The sequence below is a fragment of the Pelophylax lessonae genome (assembly GCF_965119305.1).
Source record: "Pelophylax lessonae genome assembly, chromosome: 1".
In the NCBI taxonomy this organism is placed as follows: domain Eukaryota; kingdom Metazoa; phylum Chordata; class Amphibia; order Anura; family Ranidae; genus Pelophylax; species Pelophylax lessonae.
Genome location: NC_138768.1, coordinates 331,654,442 through 331,677,221, shown reverse-complemented (window position 1 = coordinate 331,677,221; position 22,780 = coordinate 331,654,442). Strand labels below are relative to the sequence as shown.

At 40.5% G+C, this 22,780-nt stretch overlaps 1 protein-coding gene across 1 annotated transcript in view; it reads right to left on the bottom strand.

The window, feature by feature from the left end:
• The window catches only part of CEBPE (CCAAT enhancer binding protein epsilon), a 37,330-nt gene extending 17,124 nt beyond the window's left edge, over nucleotides 1-20,206 (bottom strand). Inside the window, exons 1-2 of the mRNA XM_082245900.1 lie at nucleotides 20,065-20,206; nucleotides 11,095-11,678 (exon numbers count right to left, since the gene is read on the bottom strand). Of these exons, the coding sequence (XP_082102026.1) occupies nucleotides 11,095-11,538 (444 nt within the window). The 5' untranslated portion in view covers nucleotides 11,539-11,678; nucleotides 20,065-20,206. The remainder of the gene's footprint in view (nucleotides 1-11,094; nucleotides 11,679-20,064) is intronic.
• Nucleotides 20,207-22,780: the final 2,574 nt, after the last annotated feature.

Genomic DNA, 22,780 nt, shown 5'->3' with positions numbered 1-22,780 from the left:
CCGCTTTCACCTGAATGGAGGGAGAGAGAAAAACTCCTGAGATGGCAAGAGATGTTCTCCAAAAACAACTTTGATGTGGAATGCGCAAAAAGTGTTTAACACAGAATTTGCCTTCAGGAAGACAAGCCCTTTAGAGAAAGAGCTTGACTGATTTCATTGGGTGATCTGGAAGACCTTCATAAACAATTGGAGTTGAAGGCGAAAGAGTCACATAGTCCTTATGCTTTTTCCAGAAGAATGGCTCCCTTAGGATGAGTATCAACTACCAAACACTTAACCAGAGAACTATTCCTGATCAATATACTACCCCACGGATAGAATATGCTCTGTAATGGCTGTTTGGAGCTCCAGCAACTTTCCAATGTCTGATGGAACATACAGGGAGAGACATTCATTTGATTGAAGTTTTGGTATACCTAGACAACATTGCTTTTGGCAGAATCCTAGAAGAACACAAGAAGCATCTACAGAAAGTGTTGCAAAAGACTTCATAATGATGGGTTTATGTTGCCTCTAGAGAAATGCTAGCCCTACCAGCCCTCTGTCATTTAAATCGGGCTTGTGATCTCTGCTGAGGGAGTGGACACAGACCCCAAGAAGCTAGAAGCTGTCACTTCCTGGCCAAGACCAAACAATGTGACTGAGTTGAGGTAATTTCTGGGGTTCTGCTCTTGTTACTGAAGGTTCATTGAGGGATTTGCTGAGACAGCCTGACCCCATGCTGAAAAGGGAGGATGATAAAGATGACATAGACTCGCTGAAACCAACCAAACAAATTAAAGGACCCACAAAGCCTCGGGAGTCAATCTAACACCAATCTACTGATCAGTGGGAGCAGGCTTTCTGTCAGCTCAAGAGGGGCTTAACAAATGCCCCTGCCCTAGCCTATGCTGACCCAACAAAACCCTCTAACCATTAGTCAACGCCAGTCAAGACGGATTAGACGGGGTGTTGTATCAAAAGCATGATACTTGTGACCAGTTGCATATGTAAGCAGAAGTCTTAACCTTGCTAAGAAATATCTCACATACAAGTTAGAGTTATTGACCTTGAAGAGGGCAGTGGTGGATAAACTGAAAGATTACTTGTATGGTGCTGACTTTGTGGTAAAAAATGACAATAACCTGCTCGCATATTTACTTACCATAGCCAAGTTGGAGGCATACTGTAGGTGGTTGGCTGCCTGAAGTATTGCCCAGGGTTCGGGAACTGAGATGCTGATGCCCTTTCTAGAAGACCTTATGACCCTGAGACTTCTCCAGAACAGTGGACACAACTAACATCGGAAGGGATGGAAGGCTTGTGCCAAGGAGTAGAGCATCAGGCCAGAGCAGCAGCAGGAGCTGAAGCCTTTGGAGTCTCAGTTGCAGGGGTCCCAAAATACTACTGTGACCTTTCCCAAGTGAGAGATGAAGGCCTGCTCAAGCTCTCTAAGAAAGACTAAAGAAAGGATCAGATGGATGACCCTCTCAGCAGTTTAACCACTTAAGCCCCGGAAGATTTTACCCCCTTCCTGACCAGGGCTATTTTGCGATTCGGCAATGTGTGACTTTAATGGACAATTGCGTGGTGGTGCGACGCTGTACCTAAACGAATTTGACGTCCTTTTTTTCCCACAAACAGAGCTTTCTTTTGGTGGTATTTTATCACCTGTGCGATTTTTTGATCATGCGCTATAAACAAAAAAAGAGCGTCAATTTTGCAAAAATAACAATATTTTTCACAATTTTTTATATGAAATTCCCCCCCAAAAAAATGTAAAAATCAAAATTTTTTAACATTTTAGGCCAATTTGTTTTATGCTACATATTTGGCGGCGATCTGCGATTTTTTTTGCGGAACTGCGACATTGCGGCGGACAGATCGGACCCTTGACTGACATTTTTGACACTTTTGGGGTTACCAGTGACATTACTACAGTAATCAGTGCTATACATATGCACTGTTACTGTAAAATGACACTGGCAGTGAAGGGGTTAACTTTTTTGAGAGGGCGGGGTCCCTAGGGGCGTGCTTCTAACTGTGATTGGCTGTGGCTTGAGGTGTAAGAACAGTGATCAACGGTCCTACATAGTAGAACCGTATGATCACTATTCTTACACAGAGGAGAATGACAGGCGGCTTGTTTACATTAGCCGCCTGAATTTCTCCCGGTGTAACGGGCACACGCGCGGAGGGGTCCGTGCAGGAGCGCGCATCCGGGAGCGCGCGCTCGCTCCCCAGAGCCTCACAGGCTAGTGACGTACCCCTACGTCACTTTGCCTGTGAGGGGCTGACTGCCGCAGTATATGTACTTGCGGCGGTCGGCAAGTGGTTAACATAAAAGTCTCTTGAGGGCCAAAGTCCAGATCTATTACTCCATATGAAGCATGTCTGGTTCATAAGGAATGGGATCAGTTACAGTTATGTGACTATACCCACCAGAGTTGCCCCAATGGGCCATCTCCAAAGTCAAGGACCAATAAAGTTGACGTACATTGGATTTCTGGGCTTGGATCCTGATTTGAGTGGACAAGGGAATGTTCTGGTGGTGACTGACCACCTCACCTGGTATGCCCAGGCTTTCCCAACTAGAGACCAGCAAGCATTAACAGTGGCCAAAGTTCTGGTACAGAAGTTCTTTGTCAATTACAGCCAGTCTCAACGTATACACTCTGACCAAGAGAGAGACTTTGAGTAGACTCATTAGGAGACTGCTGTACCTACTGGGGATTCAGAAGTCTAGAACATCCCCTTATCACCCGCTGGGAGATTCACAGCCAGAATGATTCAACTGCACCCTAATCGATATGACAAGATGCTTCCTGAGGGGAAGAAGCAACACTGAGGCAGGAATATCTGATATTTATATGCAGAGTGCACTTTAAAGTGGTTAGAGCCTACTGTTTACAGAGGGGTTATCGCAGTATTGAGTATCATTGCTGTTGCTGTTCTCTAAAGCCATTACTATTGCTTATTTTGTGAATTACCAGGTTTACTCTAATTAAGCTACATAAAACGTAATTCTATGCTGCTATATCCTAGTGAACATATTGCCTAGTGAACTGTGATTGATCTAATCCTTTACTTGCTCCTGTAGGTGTATACGGCTATCTACTGCAACTGGTGACTATATATTTGTTTTCTTTACCACTAACCAATCTGATGTTTGCTTTTTAATACTAAACCTTAGTTGTGTGCAGGGTATCTATAGTTTTGCTCCCAGTAGCAGTGCAGTATCATTTGCTAAACCTGGTTTGTAAGTGGCTCCTGTTGGGGTAGGGCTGCAGGTAGGGGCGTTGTCTAAAATTTTTAATCACTTAAGTGAAGGATTTTAGGGATGGGGAGAAAAGCACCCCTTAAAATAGTGGACCTTGCTACCAGGTTTTGGCACTATATATACAAGGTGCTAACTGTATTGAAGTCTGACTGATCCTTTTTATGGATTCAAAAACCTCTTTCATTTTTTGTAACTGGCTAACTAAGGAAATCAAGCTTTACTGTCCGATGCTACCTTAAATAGGTTATTATAATCACAGTTTACAGTTTATGCCCAGATGCCCAATGAGCCTTATTATATTAACCACTTCTGGACCGGAAGGTTTTACCCCCTAGTGACCAGGCCATTTTTTGCAAGTTGGCACTGCGTGATTTTAACCAGTAATTACACGGTCATGCAATACTGTACCCAAAAAAAATTTACGTCCTTTTTTTATCACAAATAGAGCTTTCTTTTGGTGGTATTTTATCACCTCTACGGTTTTTATTTTTTGCAATATAAATGAAAAAATACCGAAAATTTGGAGCAAAAATTACATTTTCTACTTTTTCTTATAAAAAATATCCAATAAACTCAGTTTTTGTCATACATTTAGACCAAAATGTATTTAGCTACATGTCTTTGATAAAAAAAATCTAAATAAGCGCAAATTTATTGGTTTGCGCAAAAGATATAGCGTCTACAAACTATGGTTATACTGGAATTTATGCAGCTTTTACTTTCTGACTGCCTCATTGCTTGAAGTGCTAAAATGGCAGGGCAGTACGAAACCCCCCTAAATTACCCCTTTTTGGAAAGTAGACACCCCAAGGATTTTCCTGAGAGGCATGTTGAGTATTACATTTTTTTTGTCACAGGTGTTTGAAAAATGACCGAAAAAAATAAAAAAAAAAATATATATTTTTTTTACACAAAGTCATTAAAATTATATATAGGTCAGATATGCCATAGGTATATGTGGAATTACAGCCCAAAATACAATACAACCCCCCCCCCCCAAATAACCCCTTTTTGGAATGTAGACACCCTACGCTATTTGCTGAGAGGCATTTTGAGTATTTTGCAGATTTTGCTTTTTGTCACAATGTTTTGAAATGAAATAAGAGCTGCAAAATACTCACCATGCCTCTTAGCAAACACCTTGGGGTGTCTACTTTCCCAAAAGGGGTCAGGAGAGCCTGGGAAAACCGTGGAAGGCAGCGGGAGGGGGGGATAGTCCCCCCCGCTAGGTATCTGCTAGGATTGCTTTTACATGAAAGCCGACCGCTGGCTGTTAATAACAATACCAGAAAGTGTATAGTATGCCCACCATTAGACCTCCCAGTAACCACCCACTTCTAAAGATGAGCATACATGCAATGTTTTTTTTTTTTTTTGTTTAGCCCGTGAGCTGAACGAAAAAAAAAGAACCTAGCAGATTCCTCCATTCGCATTCACATGCCAAGAAATGTGTAAAAAAAAACATATGGCGAAGCATAGGGGAGATCCACCCTCTGTGTCCACCCCATCCCCTATGCTTCGCCATATATGCTCTTTTTTTTAACTGCAGTGGTGAAATCACCTCCTACAGCTCTGCAATCATTGATTGCTGAGAGCAAGCGCTGTTGCTGTCAGAATAAACAAATCAGTGCTGCAGCTGATGGGCGTACCTGAAAAGCAAACAATGGTTAACAATAAAACACAGTAACAATAAAACATTACAATATAATAGTATACAGTGCAGTAAAAAAGTAGAATGGTGGTATCTACAAAGAAAACTATGGTTAACAATGAAAAACACAGCAACAATAAAACATTACATTATAATAACATACAATACAGTAGAATGGTGGTATCTGCAAAGAAAACTATGGTTAACAATGAAAATCAGTAACAATAAAACATTACAGTATAACAGTATATTATGAAATACAGTAAAAGTAGAAAGAGTAGAAAAGTAGAATAAGAACAGAAATAAAACAACTATTTTTGATTTTTTTTTTTTTCTTTTTAATTTTTTAATTTTTTTTTTGTAACTTTTTTTGTAACTGTAAAAAAACTGTTCCAGGCTAGAGTCTCTCAAAATGCGATAGCCAACATCTTTTGTGACCCTGTGTGAAAGTGTGCCCTAGACTGTGCTGTACTGTACCCTATTCTAATACTCTACTAGTGTGTGGTAGCAATGGAAACAGTCCCTGATGCAGAGACCAGGTTGGCCAGGACAGGAGGGACAAAAAAACGTGTGTCTCGCCTATATCCGTGTTTTCTACAGACACAACATCTTCTTTGGGGTGCTCTTTGGGTAGGGGTACTAGAGAGGACATACAAAAAATGCCTCTCATGCAGCCGGCTCACTGCAACTGGATTGTGAATTTTGGCCACAGCACCTTCTGGATACAGAAGGGCTGTGATGATCTCTTGCTGGAATTATAGGAAGGATCCACTGATGCTTTGTATAGCACATAAGCGTTCAGCAGAGCCAATTGAAATAAGTATACAGACACTTTTTTGTACCAGCATCTGGTCTTACGGGCAATTAAGTACGGCGCCATCATCAAGTCGTTGAAGTCCACCCCTCCCATGTTAAGGTTGTATTTGTGGACACAGAAGGACTTCTCAACAACACCAGTCGCCGTTGCAATTTGGACTTTCATATCTGTGTGAATGGAGGACAGAAGGAAAACATTCCATGTGTCCCTCCACTTCACAGCAAACAATTTATTACACTTCAAGCAGGCTGTCTTGCCCATCTAAGTTGGGAATCTACAAGTCATTGGGTGAAGCACCGGCAATAAGGTCGCACGGTGCCACATGTGCCAATTCCAAAATCAAAAAGGTGACTAAAAAGTGGCATCTGGGCAGTTGGGGGGCTCCACATTGCTATATTTTTCCTCGTAAATCCGAAAACTACATGTATAGCTTGTTGCCCTGTCACAGAGCTTATACATCTTGACCCCATATCTGGCACGCTTGCTGGGGAGAAACTTTTTGAAAGCAAGTCAGCCAGAAAGTTTAATCAGGGACTCATCAAGCAGACAGCTTGTTGGGGCGTATACAAGGCTGCAAACTTCTGGATGAAGTGATTTATGAGGGGCCGAATTTTGTGGAGCCGATCATATCCAGGGTCACCCCGAGGACGACAGAGTTCATTGTCACTGAAGTGAATGAACCGCAAGATTTTCTCGAATCTAGTCCTGGCAGCAGAGAACATGGACATATGATAAATTGGGTCAGTGGACCAATATGACCGCAACTCACTCTTTTTAGTAATGCAAATGAGGAGGGATAGGCCAGAAAGTTTTTAAATTCGGAAACAGTGATACATTTCCATGCAAATTCTCTGGCAAGGGTCAAATTTGGATTTGCGGCAATGAATTGATCGGCATATAAAGTGTTTGGTCCACAATAGATCTGTAAAGATCTTCCGTGAAAAACAGCTCATAAAAACCAAGGGGAGTTTAATTGGCTGTTTACACCTGAATTACGGGTTGGCCAGTGAATGGGGGAAGTAGTAGAAGTGCACCACTGCAGAAGTGGTGGGCTCCCAATCAAGATTTGCAAGCGCATTAAGAAGGACACTATGGGCTCTACAGGCCTGTCTTCTAATTATTGGTGGCTGCGGGACAGTACTTGTGCTAGCCACCGCACCAGCTTGAACTGCACTTATGGGACTCCCCACATCACCAAGTGTTACTGCAGTTCTGGTTTGACTCTGACCAGGAGGTACTAGGCTGCTGGTGCTTGCCAGTTCACCAGAAGGTTTAGCGGCACTAGTACCGACACTCTGCTGCATTCGAGAACTCTGCGATTGTTGCATCTCAGCAACTGAAGAATAGGGACGGGTACGCCTGACCTTAGCAGGGACCACTATTCCCTCATCAGAGCTATCTGTCAGGGTGCCGCTGCTGTCTACAGGTTCGAACAATGAGCCTGATTCTGACAGTGAGGCTTCCCCATCGCTCTCATCTGTCATGCTCAGCATTGTGTAGGCCTCTTCACTAGGGACGAGCTTCGAGTTCGGATCGAACGTAAGTTTGACTCGAACATCAGGTGTTCGTGTGCTCGCTGAACACACAAACAAACTTGGCCCTTCACGGGAAATTCGCCCGCCATAATGCAATGCTTGTGATTGGCCAAAGCATGCACCTTGACCTGTATGCTTTGGCCAATCACAGCTCAATGTCCTGTCAGAGCCATGATTGGTCAAAGGCAGGGTGCCTTTAGCCAATCATGGCTCAGAGGCTAAGTCCACGCCCCACTCTATATAAGGCTGCTTACACGGCAGCTGTGTGTAGTGTGTTAGAGGATGAGATACTAGTGAGATTAGGCAGGTAGTTAGTGGATTTTGCATTTTATATATTATTAGATCAGCCAGTGTAGTATATATATATATATATATATATATATATATATATATATATATATATATATATATATTTATTTATCAGCTTTTGCAGGATAGATCAGATAGCGCAGTATATATATTTATCAGTTATTGCAAGATACGTATATATTAACCAGTGCAGTATATATATCAGCCAAGTCCAGTGTATAAAGCAGCCATTGCAGTTTAGTGTAGGGCTGATTCTTATGTTACACAGTGTACTGCAGTCAGTTTAGTGCTGTGCTGTGATTGTAGTGGGTATTGTACTGTGTCACCCCACGGATACTATTTTTTATTTCATTGATATATATATATATATACATATATATATATATATATATATATATTTATTTTTTTATCAGGTTCTGTTGCTGCAATATTAGTTCTCCCCCTTCTTTGTCGCAGGTGCTAGCGCATCCTTCTGCACGTGTATGACAAGTACATGCGATTTCAATTTTGTATCAAATTTTTAATGGCAGGGCCCATTCCTGCACCCAGCAAGGCTAACTGTGAGGGGTTGTGGTGTTCAGGCACCACCAACACCCAAGGCCCAATTCTTCTGCACCTGTATGACAAGTACATGCAATGTCAATTTTGTATCCAATTTTTAACAGCAGAGCCCGTTCCTGCGCCCTGTACCTGTGCGTTTTTTTTTTATAATTTTGTCGTACCAGATCCAAATCCATACCAGACCCGAAGAGACGGGGGGGGGGGGGGGACCCTACACCGTTTTTTTCCATTTTTTTTTTATCTGTATTGCCGGGGACAATACATTACTGCCGCAAGCAAGTTTAAATTTTTTTTTCTTTAGAAATGTCAGTATTGCTGCAGTAGGCTAAGTACATCGCACAAATGCGCCACTTTACAAGCACATTAGGGGACCCCCCAAGCATGATATTTAAAGGAATTTTTCATTGCTCCTGTAAAAACGATTGTTTAAAAAAAAATTTTTTTGCATGGGTACATGTCCTCCAGGGCAGTACCCAGACCCCCATGCACTTTTTTGGCAATAATTTGCATTGAGGCCTTTAAAATTAGGACTTTTAATTTTTCAGGTTCGAGTCCCATAGACTTCAATGGAGTTTGAATGTTCGAACAAACTTTTCCCCCGTTCGCGGTGTTCTGGTGTGAACCGAACAGGAGGGTGTTCGGCCCATCACTACTCTTCACTAGTGTACCTCTGTTTGGACATTTTGGCCAATAAATTTATAGGTACCTACCTAGTATGACGCACAGGTAAAAAAGCACCTGGTTGTCAAGGACTGTTTGAACCGCTACCAAAAAATGGAACTGCTAGTGCTAGCAGAGATCAGGCCTGATTCTGCTAATGCTGCGGTTTAGTGTGCTGTGTATTGGAAGTGACAGTAATCTGGGGGGGTGGTTGCGGAGGGGCTAAACACAGGTGTTGGCAAGTGTCAGGCTGATCCTGCTAATCCTGCCTTTTGGGAACACTAAACTAAACTATTGGGGACGCTAGTATAGTTCTGATCAGATCAAAGATATTGATTCGTTCAGACACTATACTAGTAATGGAGGTGTTTAGTGTGTGTGTGTTGTACACTATAATAGTGACACTGTGGCAGGGCAAAGAAGGGGGTTAACTGGGTGTGATCAGGGGGTAAATCTTTATTAGGGGATATATGGCAGGTACCCTAAACCTATCTGGGACTACCTCTAATTATCAATAACTGTCTCTCACACTAACTGAAGTCACAAGTGACACTAATATAGTGATCAGTAAATTATCTGTATACTGTATATAGTGTACACTGTGACAGGGAGTGAAAGGGTTACCTGGGGGGGGGGTGATTAGGGGGTTAAATGTGTGCCAATGTGTACTGGTGTCAGTGTAGTGCTTGTGTACACACAGTTGATGTTCTCTCTTTTCATGCTGGAACCGAAAAGGGCTCCAGGAGAGAAGATTGCATCAATTTCCTGTGCCTGTGTGCCTTACATTACACAGGCACAGGGCATTCTGCAATTGGTCAGAACAGATCACCAGGTCCAGGCCAACTGAATCAGAAAATCGCGGGAACAGTGGGGGCACGTGCGCGTACCTCGCGCGCGATCGACTTACAGTTACGTCGGTTCGCACAGCCGAGCCACCTTGTCACAGTAAAACTGCAGCGGGCAGGCGATAACTGGTAAAGTGGTTCTAAAGGTAATGCATTATTACATTCTATGCATTAAGGGATAAAAATCTTCTCTGTGCAGCTCACAGCCCTCACTCAGACTTACCTGAGCCTGATCTCTATCCAGTGCTGTGCACAAGAGCAGCGACTCTCTCAGCTGTCTCTCTCATCACTGAACAAAGAGGCAGCAGCAGGAGACATTGGCTCCTGCTGCTGTCAATCACAGCCAGTGAGGAGGGAGGGGTCAGAGCCGAGCTGCACTCTATCTATTGACAAACAGAGCAGGGCCTGGGATTGAGCCCACACGAGTGCCCCATAGTTAGAGGCCTGCTTTGGGGGCACTCAACGGGGGCGGAGCCAGGAGATACCCGAGAAGAGGAGGATCTGGCTGCTATGTGCAAAACCATTGCACAGAGCAGGTAAGTACAACATATTTGTTATTTAAACATAAAATTTCTAAAATCCTTTAGAATCACTTTAAATTGCATAGGAATTCTCTGATACTTTTCACTGGGTCCTTAGCCTGATTGCCAGTATATCAACTGTGTATGTTGGGATTATGTGTTACTGCCAAACACAAGTGCAAGGATGCCAGGTTGCTTTTGCCATCTTGTTGGGAGATTTCCTCAAACATCCTAATCCATTAAAAACAACAAGTTATGAAATCTGTTTAACAGGAAAATACCAGCAACAAAAATCCCCTTTTTTAAGCAAAGTGGGAAAATGTAAAACCTCTATCATGTTTTATTATTGTCTCTGTTCTCGTAAGATTGAGTTCCCCTGACTTTCTATCCCACTATCAACATTGTCACAGTAGCAAGAAGTGATGGGAACTCTGTCAAATTTGGTAGATTTTCTAGTCTTCTCTACTCTATTTAAAATTATAAAAATAAAATTTGCATATTAAAACCTAAAAATAGTTTTTTTTTATAAAATGGGCTGGTATTTGGGATCTCCAGCTTTCCCTTGAGAATGCTGAGTGTTAACGTTTCTTAGGCAAAGGTTTTAAAAGTTAGGGTGAAAGAAAAATATCCAGGGGTATGCCAGAGAGCAGAGACTTTCTCCGCTCTCCGTCCTCACAGGGCAGATTGAGAGCAACAGGAGCTTTTGTCTGTGAACACAGGCAGGGCAGCTTGGGATCAAGCCCGCAGGTGTGCCAAAATAGGCTTACTATGGTGGCACACCAAGAAGAGGTAAAGCCAGGTGGGCTAGCAGGGGACCCGAGAAGAGGAGGTATGGGGTCGCTATGTGCAATACAATTGAGATTATAGAAGATTATATAAGAAGGTGGTGGAAGAGGAAGATTAAATGGTGCTTAGAGAGTGCCAGACATTTCTCACCTTCAATACACGGAGTGTTGGGTGTACCCTCTCCATTGGTGGGGGTAGATGCATTGCAGTCTGTGCACACTGTGCAGCCTGGTACTGTAGAGTGTTACACACAGCTCTGTGTGATCCACGGGTCTCCTCCTTCACAATCACCCCTCCTGATTCATATCCTCCCATTCTGCGGTCTGGGACCATATGTGGGTATCCATACATGCCACTAGCGGAATAGCCCTCCGAGGGCAGGTATTGATATGTGCCTTTCAAACGTTCCTGTGTAAGAGGAAATACATCAGACAAAAGTTCTTCTCCTGTCTCAATGTATGTGGACAAATCCATGGAGGTCTCAGGATCACAGAGATTATTCCCTGCAATCTCTCCTTGGGCTGCTCCAAGACGGGCAGGGTAACTTGAGCTTGGGCCTCGTTTCTCACACTCATAATAACTGTTCTGAGACATTGTTTGGGCTATGGCTTTTTTCTTCCAGGTGAGTCTTTTCCTGTCCAGCACTCTTCACCTTGTAAAGGCCTTCTGTTGACAAAGTTCTCCTTAGTCTGTTGGCTAATCACTATCTTCTTTATTTTATCAGCATAAGGCAGCTGGAAAGACAGAATTTGGTTACAGAATTTCCTCTAACACATATTTATTATTGTGTCATCTTTTGTGTTACTGGTCAAATCCAGAAAACATGGAGTAAGGGGAAGGAGAGGTGACACAACAGCAACTAAACAGTTTACAGATAAGATCTTTTTTTTTGTGTGAATATAAATCATGGGAAGCACATACCTGAATGTAAGCTACATGTCCACCTTCCAGGGCTCTATTGTTAAGCAGGAGAGCTCCTAAATTTTGCATTCATGATTCAAAGGGTACATTCCCTTTATGTAGTATTAAAAATATTGCCACTGATTCCTGTCCCATATAGATTAGAGACATACAATATAGAATTTCAACATCGGGGGTTTCCCATCATCTTTGGCACACCAGTGACAGGAGATATTTAGGCTGTTAGCCAAATTTCTCATATCAGTGGCTAATGCAGATCTAGAAAAGAATGCATATATGGACAACTAGCCATGGCTATTGATACTTCCCATACTTATGGCCTATATAGCCAGAACTTGAAATCCAGTTGTGTAATTGGTACTAATAAAAAAATTGCCAGGAGTGAGAAAAAAGGTTAACCACTTGCCGACCGCCGCACGACTATTTATTGCGGCGGTCAGCCCCTCACAGGCAAAGCGACGTAGTACTACGTCGCTCGCCTGTGAGGCTCTAGGGAGCGAGCGCGCGCCGCCGGAGGCGCGCTCCCGTTTGCTCACGGACCCCCCCCCCCCGCGTGCGTGCCCAGTGGACCCGATGTCCGCCGGGCACTCGCGATTGTCCGTTACAGCGGGAGAAAGGCAGGCGGCTAATGTAAACAAAGCCGCCTGTCATTCTCCCCTGTGTAAGAATGGAGATTATACGGTTCTGCTATGTAGGACCATCATTGATCTCTGTTCCTACACGTCAAGCCACATCCAGTCACAGTTAGAAGCACGCCCCTAGGGACACACTTAACCCCTCCCTCTCAAAAAAAGTTAACCCCTTCACTGCCAGTGTCATTTTTACAGTAACAGTGCATATGTATAGCACTGATAACTGTAGTAATGTCACTGGAAACCCCAAAAAAGTGTCAAAAATGTCAGTCAAGGGTCCGATCTGTCAGCCGCAATGTCGCAGACCCGCAAAAAAATCGCAAATCTCCGCCATTACTCATTAAAAAAGAAACAACAAAAATGACAAAAATCTTTCCCTTAGTTAGTAAACGCAATAACTTTTGCGCAAACCAATCAAAATAGGCTTTTTGTGATTTTTTTTACCAAACATATGTAGCATAAAACAAATTGGCCTAAAATGTTAAAAAAATTTGACATTTTTTTGGGGGAATTTCATATAAAAAAATGTGAAAAATATTGTTATTTTTGCAAAATTTACGCTATTTTGTTGTTTATAGCGCATGATCAAAGAATCACACAGGTGATCAAATACCACCAAAAGAAAGCTCTGTTTGTGGGAAAAAAAGGACGTCAAATTTGTTTAGGTACAGCGTTGCACGGCCACGCAATTGTCCGTTACAGTCACGCAGTGCCGAATCGCAAAATAGGCCCTGGTCAGGAAGGGGGTAAAATCTTCCGGGGCTTAAGTGGTTAACTTGGTGTTCTAGAAACCTTTAATGAGACATACCAGTCAAAACTGATTTCAAGCCAATGTGTCTTGTATTTTTATCTATACCCCAGTTCTAGATTCTACAAATCTACAAAAAAAAAAAAAAGCGTAAGCTAAGGACCGGTGAGAGATAACTAGTGAGCTGTACACTGATACAATCTTACATGCTTGTTTTTATCCATTTTTTGTAAGTGTAATTTTTAAGTGCTTTACTTGATTACGCTATGTGCCTTGTTCCTTTTTATCTATAAATATACATCTGATGGTATGGAGATGCAACATCAAGCAGACAGCTGAAGGTGTCTAAAGCATCTGATCCAGTGTTTCATTTAAGGAGATACAATATCGGGCTGACAACCAAAGGTGTAATCTGATGGGAAGGATTTCATGAGGTGTGGTAATTGGAAAACTGAGTGCATTCACCTAAAAGAATATCTTTAGACAACACGGCTTTTCACCATAAACAAGCACCGGGTGGATATTTAGGACTGCGTGAACCTACTTAGCGCTGCTAGTAATGGACTAATCATTAGTTTTTTTCAGCATCTTTATAAATGTCCTTTAAACAAGCCATCCTTTCTGACCCTCCTCGCCCTTGTCTTTTCAAAGAATACTAATTGTTCTGTGACTGGACAAGAGGAGAGGAGGGGTGGACCAATAACTCTGTGGCTTGTGTGTAGGAGAGCTGCAAAACTTGCTTGCTTCCATGAAAATTTTAATTTGTAAATTGTAAAGAACAGGCAGTGATCCAGGTGGTGGCAGACACCTAAGATTTAACTATTTTAACACAAGATGTTTTTCAAAAATAAATGTTTTCCTTCTTTAAGTTTTAATACTTCAGTCGTTTTAACAATGAAATATGCTTATTGAATTTCTCATTTATATTTGGTTAGTTTGTCTGTGATTGACTCTTGGAACTAAGAGGTGAAAGCCTGCTCCCTAAAGTCTGTGTGTTTCTGTCCAGAATGAATCTATTTCTGCAAGATGAGGCAAATTGAGTACTCTCCGTGATACTTTTTTTATTTGCACTAACATACAATTTTTCAGGACAAGCTTTCGGGGTATGTCCCCTTCATCAAGGTCCAAGCAGTACTCATGATGAAGGGGACATACCCCGAAAGCTTGTCCTGAAAAATTGTATGTTAGTGCAAATAAAAAAAGTATCACGGACAGTACTCAATTTGTCTCTGTCGCAAGTGCACTAATATGGCTACAATCGCCTCATACAAGATGAGGTAAAGCTGGTAATTTGAAGTGTGTTTACACTGGGTAGGCAACTCTCATAATTTAGAAGGGCCTCCAGGGTCAACTGGGATCGCAAAACAGACCAACCAACCCAGTCGTATCTTCACAGTATTTACTAAGTAAAAGTAAAAGATTTTCATTTGCTATAGGCATATTTATTCCAAACTCTTTGAGTTTTGAAAGGCTCACTCAAAACTTATTTTGTAGAATTTGATTTAAAAATAAAAATAATAAAGGATTTTGCTTATTCTTTTAGGGGCAACAAGACATCTTCTTGTTAGCATACTTTTTATATCTGAACCCCTTCCTGTTTTTTTGTGACTTTAAAGTACATGTCATAAGAAAGACATGGAGGCTATCATTGCTCACTTCCTCTGAAAATGCTAGCTCTCTGACCGCCATCATGTCTCCCTTACGTCAATAACTAGAGTCATTGACTTGGCATGAAAAGATTGGGACTTCTACATTTTCCTAAAGACAAACTCCAGGTTTATAAAAAAAAAAAAAAATCCAACCTTTCAGTAGTACCCCCTCTTTCCTCGCACACACTGCAAGGGATAAAGCTTGTTATGTGTACAAGGTACTGTTCAGGCTGTGGTTACATACCCTATACCCCGCTCCAGCCAGCTCTGGCACTCTTTATTTATTATTTGTTATTTCTTTCCCTGGAGCTCTGAAGGCACTAAGCACCGCTTTAGCGCCTTCAAATACATTACACAGTTTACAAAGGTGGCTGTGGGGGTGTTAGCGCTAGGGGGGCCCTGCTGAATCACAGAATAGCTATTATAAGCATTTTTTCATCTTTCAGGAGCTGGGCTTTAAACTTGCCAGGTCGGTATGCTTGTTCTTGGTCAATTGAAGCCAGTGGGCCAGCATAACAGTCATGTAACTTGCAGTTTCATAAAGTTTTCAGAAATAGTATCCCACTAATGCTTTACTTTAAGTCCTACAGAATTATTTAGTAAAATCTAAACTGCAGTCAGGTTTGGTGGAATGCAGTGAGGTGACATGCTGGACAAAGCATTTGTAATGCCCCCCCCCCCCCCCAGCAGTCTGCAGTTTTGGTCAGCTGCCAGGAGCAAAGAACTTACCAGGTAATCATGGGTATGGAGGAACATGTGACACCTTCATCCTCCATGTGACACTTTGTAGGGTTGCCACCTCATTCCTTTAATCCAGGACACATATTAATTATACAGGTTCTGTGGCTGATATAATGCACATAAGGCACCAAGTGAGTACAATTACCACCTTAACCAGCCACAGAACCTGTGTAATTAATATGTGTCCTGGTTTAAAGGGATGAGGTGGCAAACCTATGTGACAGGGATGGTTCTTGGTCTGGGGAGAGTCCATAACCCTGTGTAAGCTACAACTTGAATGACTTGTAGCTTGAACAGTGCAACTTCTGCTGCTCCTGGCAGTATAAAATTTTACTGCTGGGGAGGAGGAATTAAATGAACCTTTTTGTCCCACATGAGCAAATTACAGGTTCAATTTAATCATTAAATAAAAGCTTGCATAAAAGTGATAATTTATTATTAAAAGAGAGCTATTCGGCTAAGCCAGATCCTAGTTTCTTCATATTTTGGATACTTTAAAATATATATCTGGCTGTCATAATCCCCAACTCTGTTCCTGTCCACCAGTTTTCAGAGTTTCACCTGCCCTTTTTATAGTTCCACTTGTTGAACTCAATAATATATAAAAAAAAAAATAAGGAAAATATTTAGCGTGGGATCCCCTTTAAAGACCACTGCTGGTGTGCAGCTTCTTGTATATTTTGGAAACTCTAAAGGGGTTGATAACCTGGCATGTACCCCTTGGTGGTCCATATGGATGGGTTTCAGGGGGGCGTGAGGGTTAGATAAAAGATAACATTTACATTCACTATACAGCGCACCGAACCCCCATCCCCCCCCCCCCCCCCCCCGCCACACTGTCCCAACCAATGATTTCCTATTAAACAACATTTTTAAAAAAACGCATCCTGCCACTGTTTATGTGTCGACTGCTAAGCATCACTTGATTCTTGATTCGTTGTTGGCCCAAGTTTACCATTTAAATTTGTATCATCATTCTCTGCCCAACTGCTATCTTGTGCCATTCCATAAAATCAAGTGCAAATGCTCATTTTTAGTAGTAGTAGCATATTTAAGCAGAATTTTAATTGTTTTGCTTAATTTGCACAAGATCATTGTGGTCTATTTTTGTAATGAATGGCCAATACTTTTTGCATTGAAAAGGGATGAGGTTTTTTTAAGATTGTTTGTTTACTTTATTCAAACTTGGTGTATTTCATATATGTATGTATGCTTAAAGGGGTCTGTGGTTAAAAAAATAACAACTGCTCTAACAGATTGATCTGTCTGCTATCATTTGTGCCTATGTTCTAATTCACCTTTTAATAGATATTGTTGGGAGGTCTAGTTTCATCAGCATGTACCAAAAATGGAAGTGTCAATTTTGGTTAGACTTACCTTTTAATAACCAATATATTCTTAAAAACAACTAACAATTTTTGTTTTGGACAATTTTTATGTAAATTTTCTTAAATGTTTTTTATAATTAACGTATCACTTTTTGAGAGATACCTTCCAAAAATGCTGTCCTCATAATTAACAGACTCCCTTTAATGTTATCAATAGTTTTAATCCAGTACATATAATGCAAAGTCTTTTTGATATGCATAGTTCTGCTGTCTTTCAGTTCATAATTATTTAATACTCATGTCATGTGGGATAATTGGCCAAAGCAGTTATTACAACAATACAGCTATGCATTTCAACATTTACAGTCAAATATTATGTGATTGGGAATTATGTAGACTTCTTGTCACAAAGAAGAGTATATATAATTATTCGGAGATGACACTTACTAAATAACACCAAAGGGAGCATATCTATTAATACTTTTGTTTTTGCACAGATTATTTTACTTTAACACATTGAGACCTAACCCAGTCCTAGAAATTAGAATATTTTAGTTTTTCTGCTTTCTGTAAGTAAATGACTTAGCTACAAAAATTCCTTTATAAGTCTTTAGCGCTTTGTGTGTAATCTCTGCATAGCAGTTGAACACTAGTGCCTGGTTGCATAAAGGTGACAGTAGGAAACCCCTAGGGTCACCATAGATAGAATTAAAATATTGGATATCTCCCTAAAAACACAGATGTGGACCCCCTGCTTGTACAAATCATCTGAATGCCAGGATTTGCCATGACACTAAACAAGTGATGCTCGCAGTGTAAATGCAGATCCTTTCATCTATCCATAGCAGTGTCAAGATTGTTATTACACTGTAATAGTCATTTGGGTGTAGCTATACTAAATAATTACACAACAGGGCTGAGAGCTGCCGTCTCCTTGAGATTTACTGCTATCATTGTAATTTATGTTAAAATCCAATTTCTGCTGCTAATTACTCAGCAATTGTACCATAGATTTATAAAACATATAGCTACTTCTGTACTGTTACTATCTAAAGCACTATGATAAGAACTTTTTATGTATATCAGGTAATATTGCTCTCATCAGTATAAATAATACAAGGGCAGAATTTAATAGATATATAATCTATATAATTCTAATTGTAATACATTTTGTATATTACATTATACATGCCATTATAGAATAAGTGTATAAGATGCAACACCTAATTGTAAAATTTATGTTTGGAACCATTCTGGGATTACCAGAGACATTGTTTTTAATGGATGACACCCTGTAGCATTGTCTTTGCCTCATTCAATAGCCTTACTTTTTTTGATGCTGTTGCTTTTATTTGACCTAAATTGTGTTAATATAGTGATGCCATGATTCTACGGTCATGGGGGGACTAATTTACACCTGTGACCCCCAAAACCCACAAAATGGGCTAGAAAAGATTGCTTCTTTTTTACATACGGTTAACCATCACTATATTTAGTTTTTTACTTACAGAAACCAAAAGCAGTATATTGCTAACAGAATACCAAAGACTAGTTTGTACCTTTAACTCACTGGCTTATTGTAGATTGATTTAAATTTCCCAATAAATGAGGAGACTGGGGGGATCAGGAGACTCTATCCCTCTATCACTTTTAAGTATCGCCCTACTCTATTTATAATTGGATCATGAAAGATTATTCATCTCTAATAATAATGATAATAATAATAATTATTATTATTATTATTAGGACAGTTCCTAAAGTTTTCTTTCTTGTGTTCTTTGTAAAATAGATAACAAACAAAACTTTGGGTGAGATTTACTACATCTAGACCACTCAGAATTTGGTGCAGCTGTGCATGATAGTCAATCAGCTTCTAACTTCAGCTTGTTCAATTAAGCTTTGGCAATAAAACCTTGATTCTGATTGATTTCTATGCAGAGCTGCGCCAGACTTTGCACGCTCTAGTTTTAGTCAATTTCCCCCTACGTCTTTTTATTTTTCTACATAAACAATATAAATTACTATGTTTTAGCCTGTGCCATTTTTATAAACATCCTTAATACATGTAAATAAAGCTTCTATTTAAATCTTAATGGATATGATTGGGAATTAATTATCTGGCACCTCTCTGGCATATCTCTTTACTACAAATTAGTTGAATGGGTCTCCATATTTATATAGGGGGTGTAATTTTACAGGGGGTAACCTGATTTTTTTTCTCTTTGTTTTAAAAGCAGAGATGAACAGAACATGAGACAAAACTTTCTATACCTCTACATTCTTGCCATCACCAGTAATGGATGATACGATCTTTCTAACTTCATATAAAGACACAGTTGTGCCAAAAACATTTTTATCAAGTGTCAACAACGGCCTATATGGCCAATAATATTGTACTAGTTTGATTTTCCATCTTCATTCACACTAAAACTTGTAAATTAATGTGATGTTCCTTCCTCATTATTACCTAGTTTTGAATGAAAAACAAATACAGCCACCTAAAATAGATAATAGTAGTACCTTCAGGTTTTAATATGTGTTTCTACACTTACTCCAAATCATCTGCATATTGTCTTAGTTTGTCTTGTATCATAGTCATCTTCAGTTTTACGTATAACAAATATTAGATAATTATAATATTAGATAATTAGACATTCAGTTACCGTATTATGTGCTATGTCATTGATTTCATGAGAAAATAATAGAAATAACAATTTACTGTACTATATGTAATGCACGTTTCTTTTTTTATCTAATGTACATCTCTGCTTAACAATACACACACACATATATATAATTATCAATTCTTTTTAAGTATAGATGCTTAATAGGGTTTTGAATCTATTATTGAAAAAAAAAAGAATCTATCTATCTATCTATCTATCTATCTATCTATCTATCTATCTATCTATCTATCTATCTATCTATCTATCTATCTATCTATCTATCTATCTATCTATCTATCTATCTATCTATCTATCTATCTATCTATCTATCTATCTATCTATCTATCTATCTATCTATTACTATCTACCCGTATGTCAGTCTTATAGCTTATACTACATATAAAAGAGATGAGTGATCTTAGCAATAATTTTTACCTGCGTCAATGTTCTTTTCTTTTGTGCACTCGTCTGTCATTTGTGGATTCTATGAAGCTTTGATATCTTACACCCCCAGAGTAGTTTTCTTAGGGGTCGCTTAATTACACCTTAAGTAAAATGCAGGTCTGAAGTGAACAAGTTTGGGGAGGGGGGGTCAACTCCTGCATCATTATATGTACCTCCCTTTTTCTGAAAGATTCCACCCCATGATAGACTAATCAGGAAGACAAGTGATTTCCTAATGGGACTGGTGCAATCCAGACACTGCTCTGAGTTTATCAGCTCTCACCACATTGCCCCCACAGCACCCAGTAACGGCTACCTCACAGCGGGCCTAGGACTGGTTTATTAACCTCTTATCTTCTAACATGCAGATGCAAGGTATAAAGACGCATTGCAGAAATTAAGGAACAATTATAAAATCATTGATTTTGTCTGAAACAATAAAATAGCAGGACGTGTGTTTGTCTAGGCTTAGTTTTCTTAGTCTTTGTGCACTTGCTTTATGTAGTAGGTTTACATTTTCAAAAGTGATCAGATAAAGGATTGTGAAGAAGTGTGCATATAGTTACTAGTTATATAGTTATTAAAACAGAATAAAGAGTACTAGTGGTGGATGCACTGTAAAAAATGGAGCACTTTTCATGTCAAGTATTTAAGGATTCTTTGAATGGTGGGATTATTTAAATGAAAAGTACATTTAAAAAAAAAAAAAAAAAAACATCTCAGCTCTTTTCAAATATCCTCATTTATCTGTCCTTTGACAGCCACATTTAAGAACCCATACGTTGAATGTCCTGAACAGGGCAGCCATCCAAAATTTTGGGGCCACTTACACAACTGTAGGCCTGACCCCTTTAATCAGAGTTTACCCCTTTCATTGGGGTTCCCAAAGTTCACACCCTTGCATCAGGGTCCCCAGAGTCCCCCTCCTTTCATCAGTGTTCCCAAAATCAGTCCCCCTTACATCCCCCTTACATCAGGGTCCCCAGAGTTCCCCTCTTACATCAGGGTCCCCAGAGTTCCCCTCTTACATCAGGGTCCCCAGAGTTCCCCTCTTTAAGTGAGGGTCCCCAGAGTTCACCCTTACATGAGAGACCCTTGTAGAGAGGGAGAATAATCTCTTTATTTCTGGAGTGAATTCCCTTTTTTTATGCATCCCAGTATTCTGTTGGCTTTGCTTGCAGTGGCTTGGCATTGCATGCCACTGCCAAGCCTGTTGTCTACCAGTACCCCCAGGTCCTTTTCCATCCTAGACTCACCCAGAGGTTCCCCCCCTAGTGAGTAGCTTGATTTCTGGTTTCTGGCACCCAAGTGCATTACTTTACATTTTTCAAAATGAAACCCCATCTGCCATGTAGTTGCCCACCCCATTATTTTGTTCAGATCCGCTTGTAAGGTTTCCACATCCTGCATAGAAGATATTGGCATGCTTAGTTTAGTATCATCCGCAAATACTGAGATTGTACTAGATATCCCCTCCTCTAGATCATTTATGAATAAATTAAACAGGATTGGTCCTAGGACAGAACCCTGGGGGACCCCACTTTCCACACCCGCCCAATCCGAGTACTCCCCATTAATCACCACCCTTTGCACTCTCCCCTGGAGCCAGTTCTCTATACAGGTACTCACCTTATGGTCCATACCTACCTTCCTTAGTTTGAACAGTAAGCGTTTGTGAGGAACGGTGTCAAAGGCCTTTGCAAAGTCCAGATACACCACCTCCGCAGGCTTACCTTTATCTAGGTGGCAGCATACTTCATCATAGAAGGTTAATAAATTGGTTTGGCAAGAACGATTTTTCATGAATCCATGCTGATTACTACTAATAATACCATTTTCATTACTAAAGTCTTGTATGTGGTCCCTTAACATCCCCTCCAAAATCTTGCAGACTACTGATGTTAGGCTGACCGGCCTATAGTACCCGGGATATATCTCTGCCCTTTTTCAAATATTGGTACCACGTTGGCTTTTTTCCAATCAGCTTGCACCATACCGTCTGTAAACTATCCTTAAAGATCAAGAATAATGGTCTGGCAATCACCTGGCTGAGCTCTTTAAGAACCCTCGGGTGCAAGCCATCCGGTCCCAGTGATTTATTTATGTTAAGTTTCTCTAGTTTAGTTCTAAGTCTATCTTCTGTTAGCCATGGCGGTACTTCCTGAGGTGTGTTATTTAGTTTGGCCTTACAAGCTGGGTTAGTGTAGCCCCCCAATTCTTTTGTGAAGACTGAAGAGAAGAATTTATTTAACACTACCGCCTTTTCCCTGTTCTCTGTGGCCAAATCTCCTTTGTCATCTTTTATTGGGCCAATGTGTTCTGGCCTCGCTTTCTTACTGTTTATATACTTAAAGAATTTTTTGGGGTTCTTTTTACTCTCTTCCGCTATATGTCTCTCGTGTTCTTTTTTAGCCGCCTTGATTTCGTCTTTAAAAATTTCTTATTACACTCTTTGTAATGCTTGAATGCTGCCAATGACCCCTCAGCCTTGTATTTTTTGAAGGCCTTTTCTTTAGCATTAATATGCATTTTTATGTTGGAGTTTAGCCACCCAGGGTTTCGTTTTGCTCTTTTAAATTTATTTCACTTTGGAATGCACGGGCCATTCCCTTTGTTAAGTATGCTCTTGAAGCTCAAAAATTTTTCCTCTGTGTTCTTTGTTCCCAGGGTCCCATTTGATATTTTCTAGCAGAGAGTGCAGGTTTGA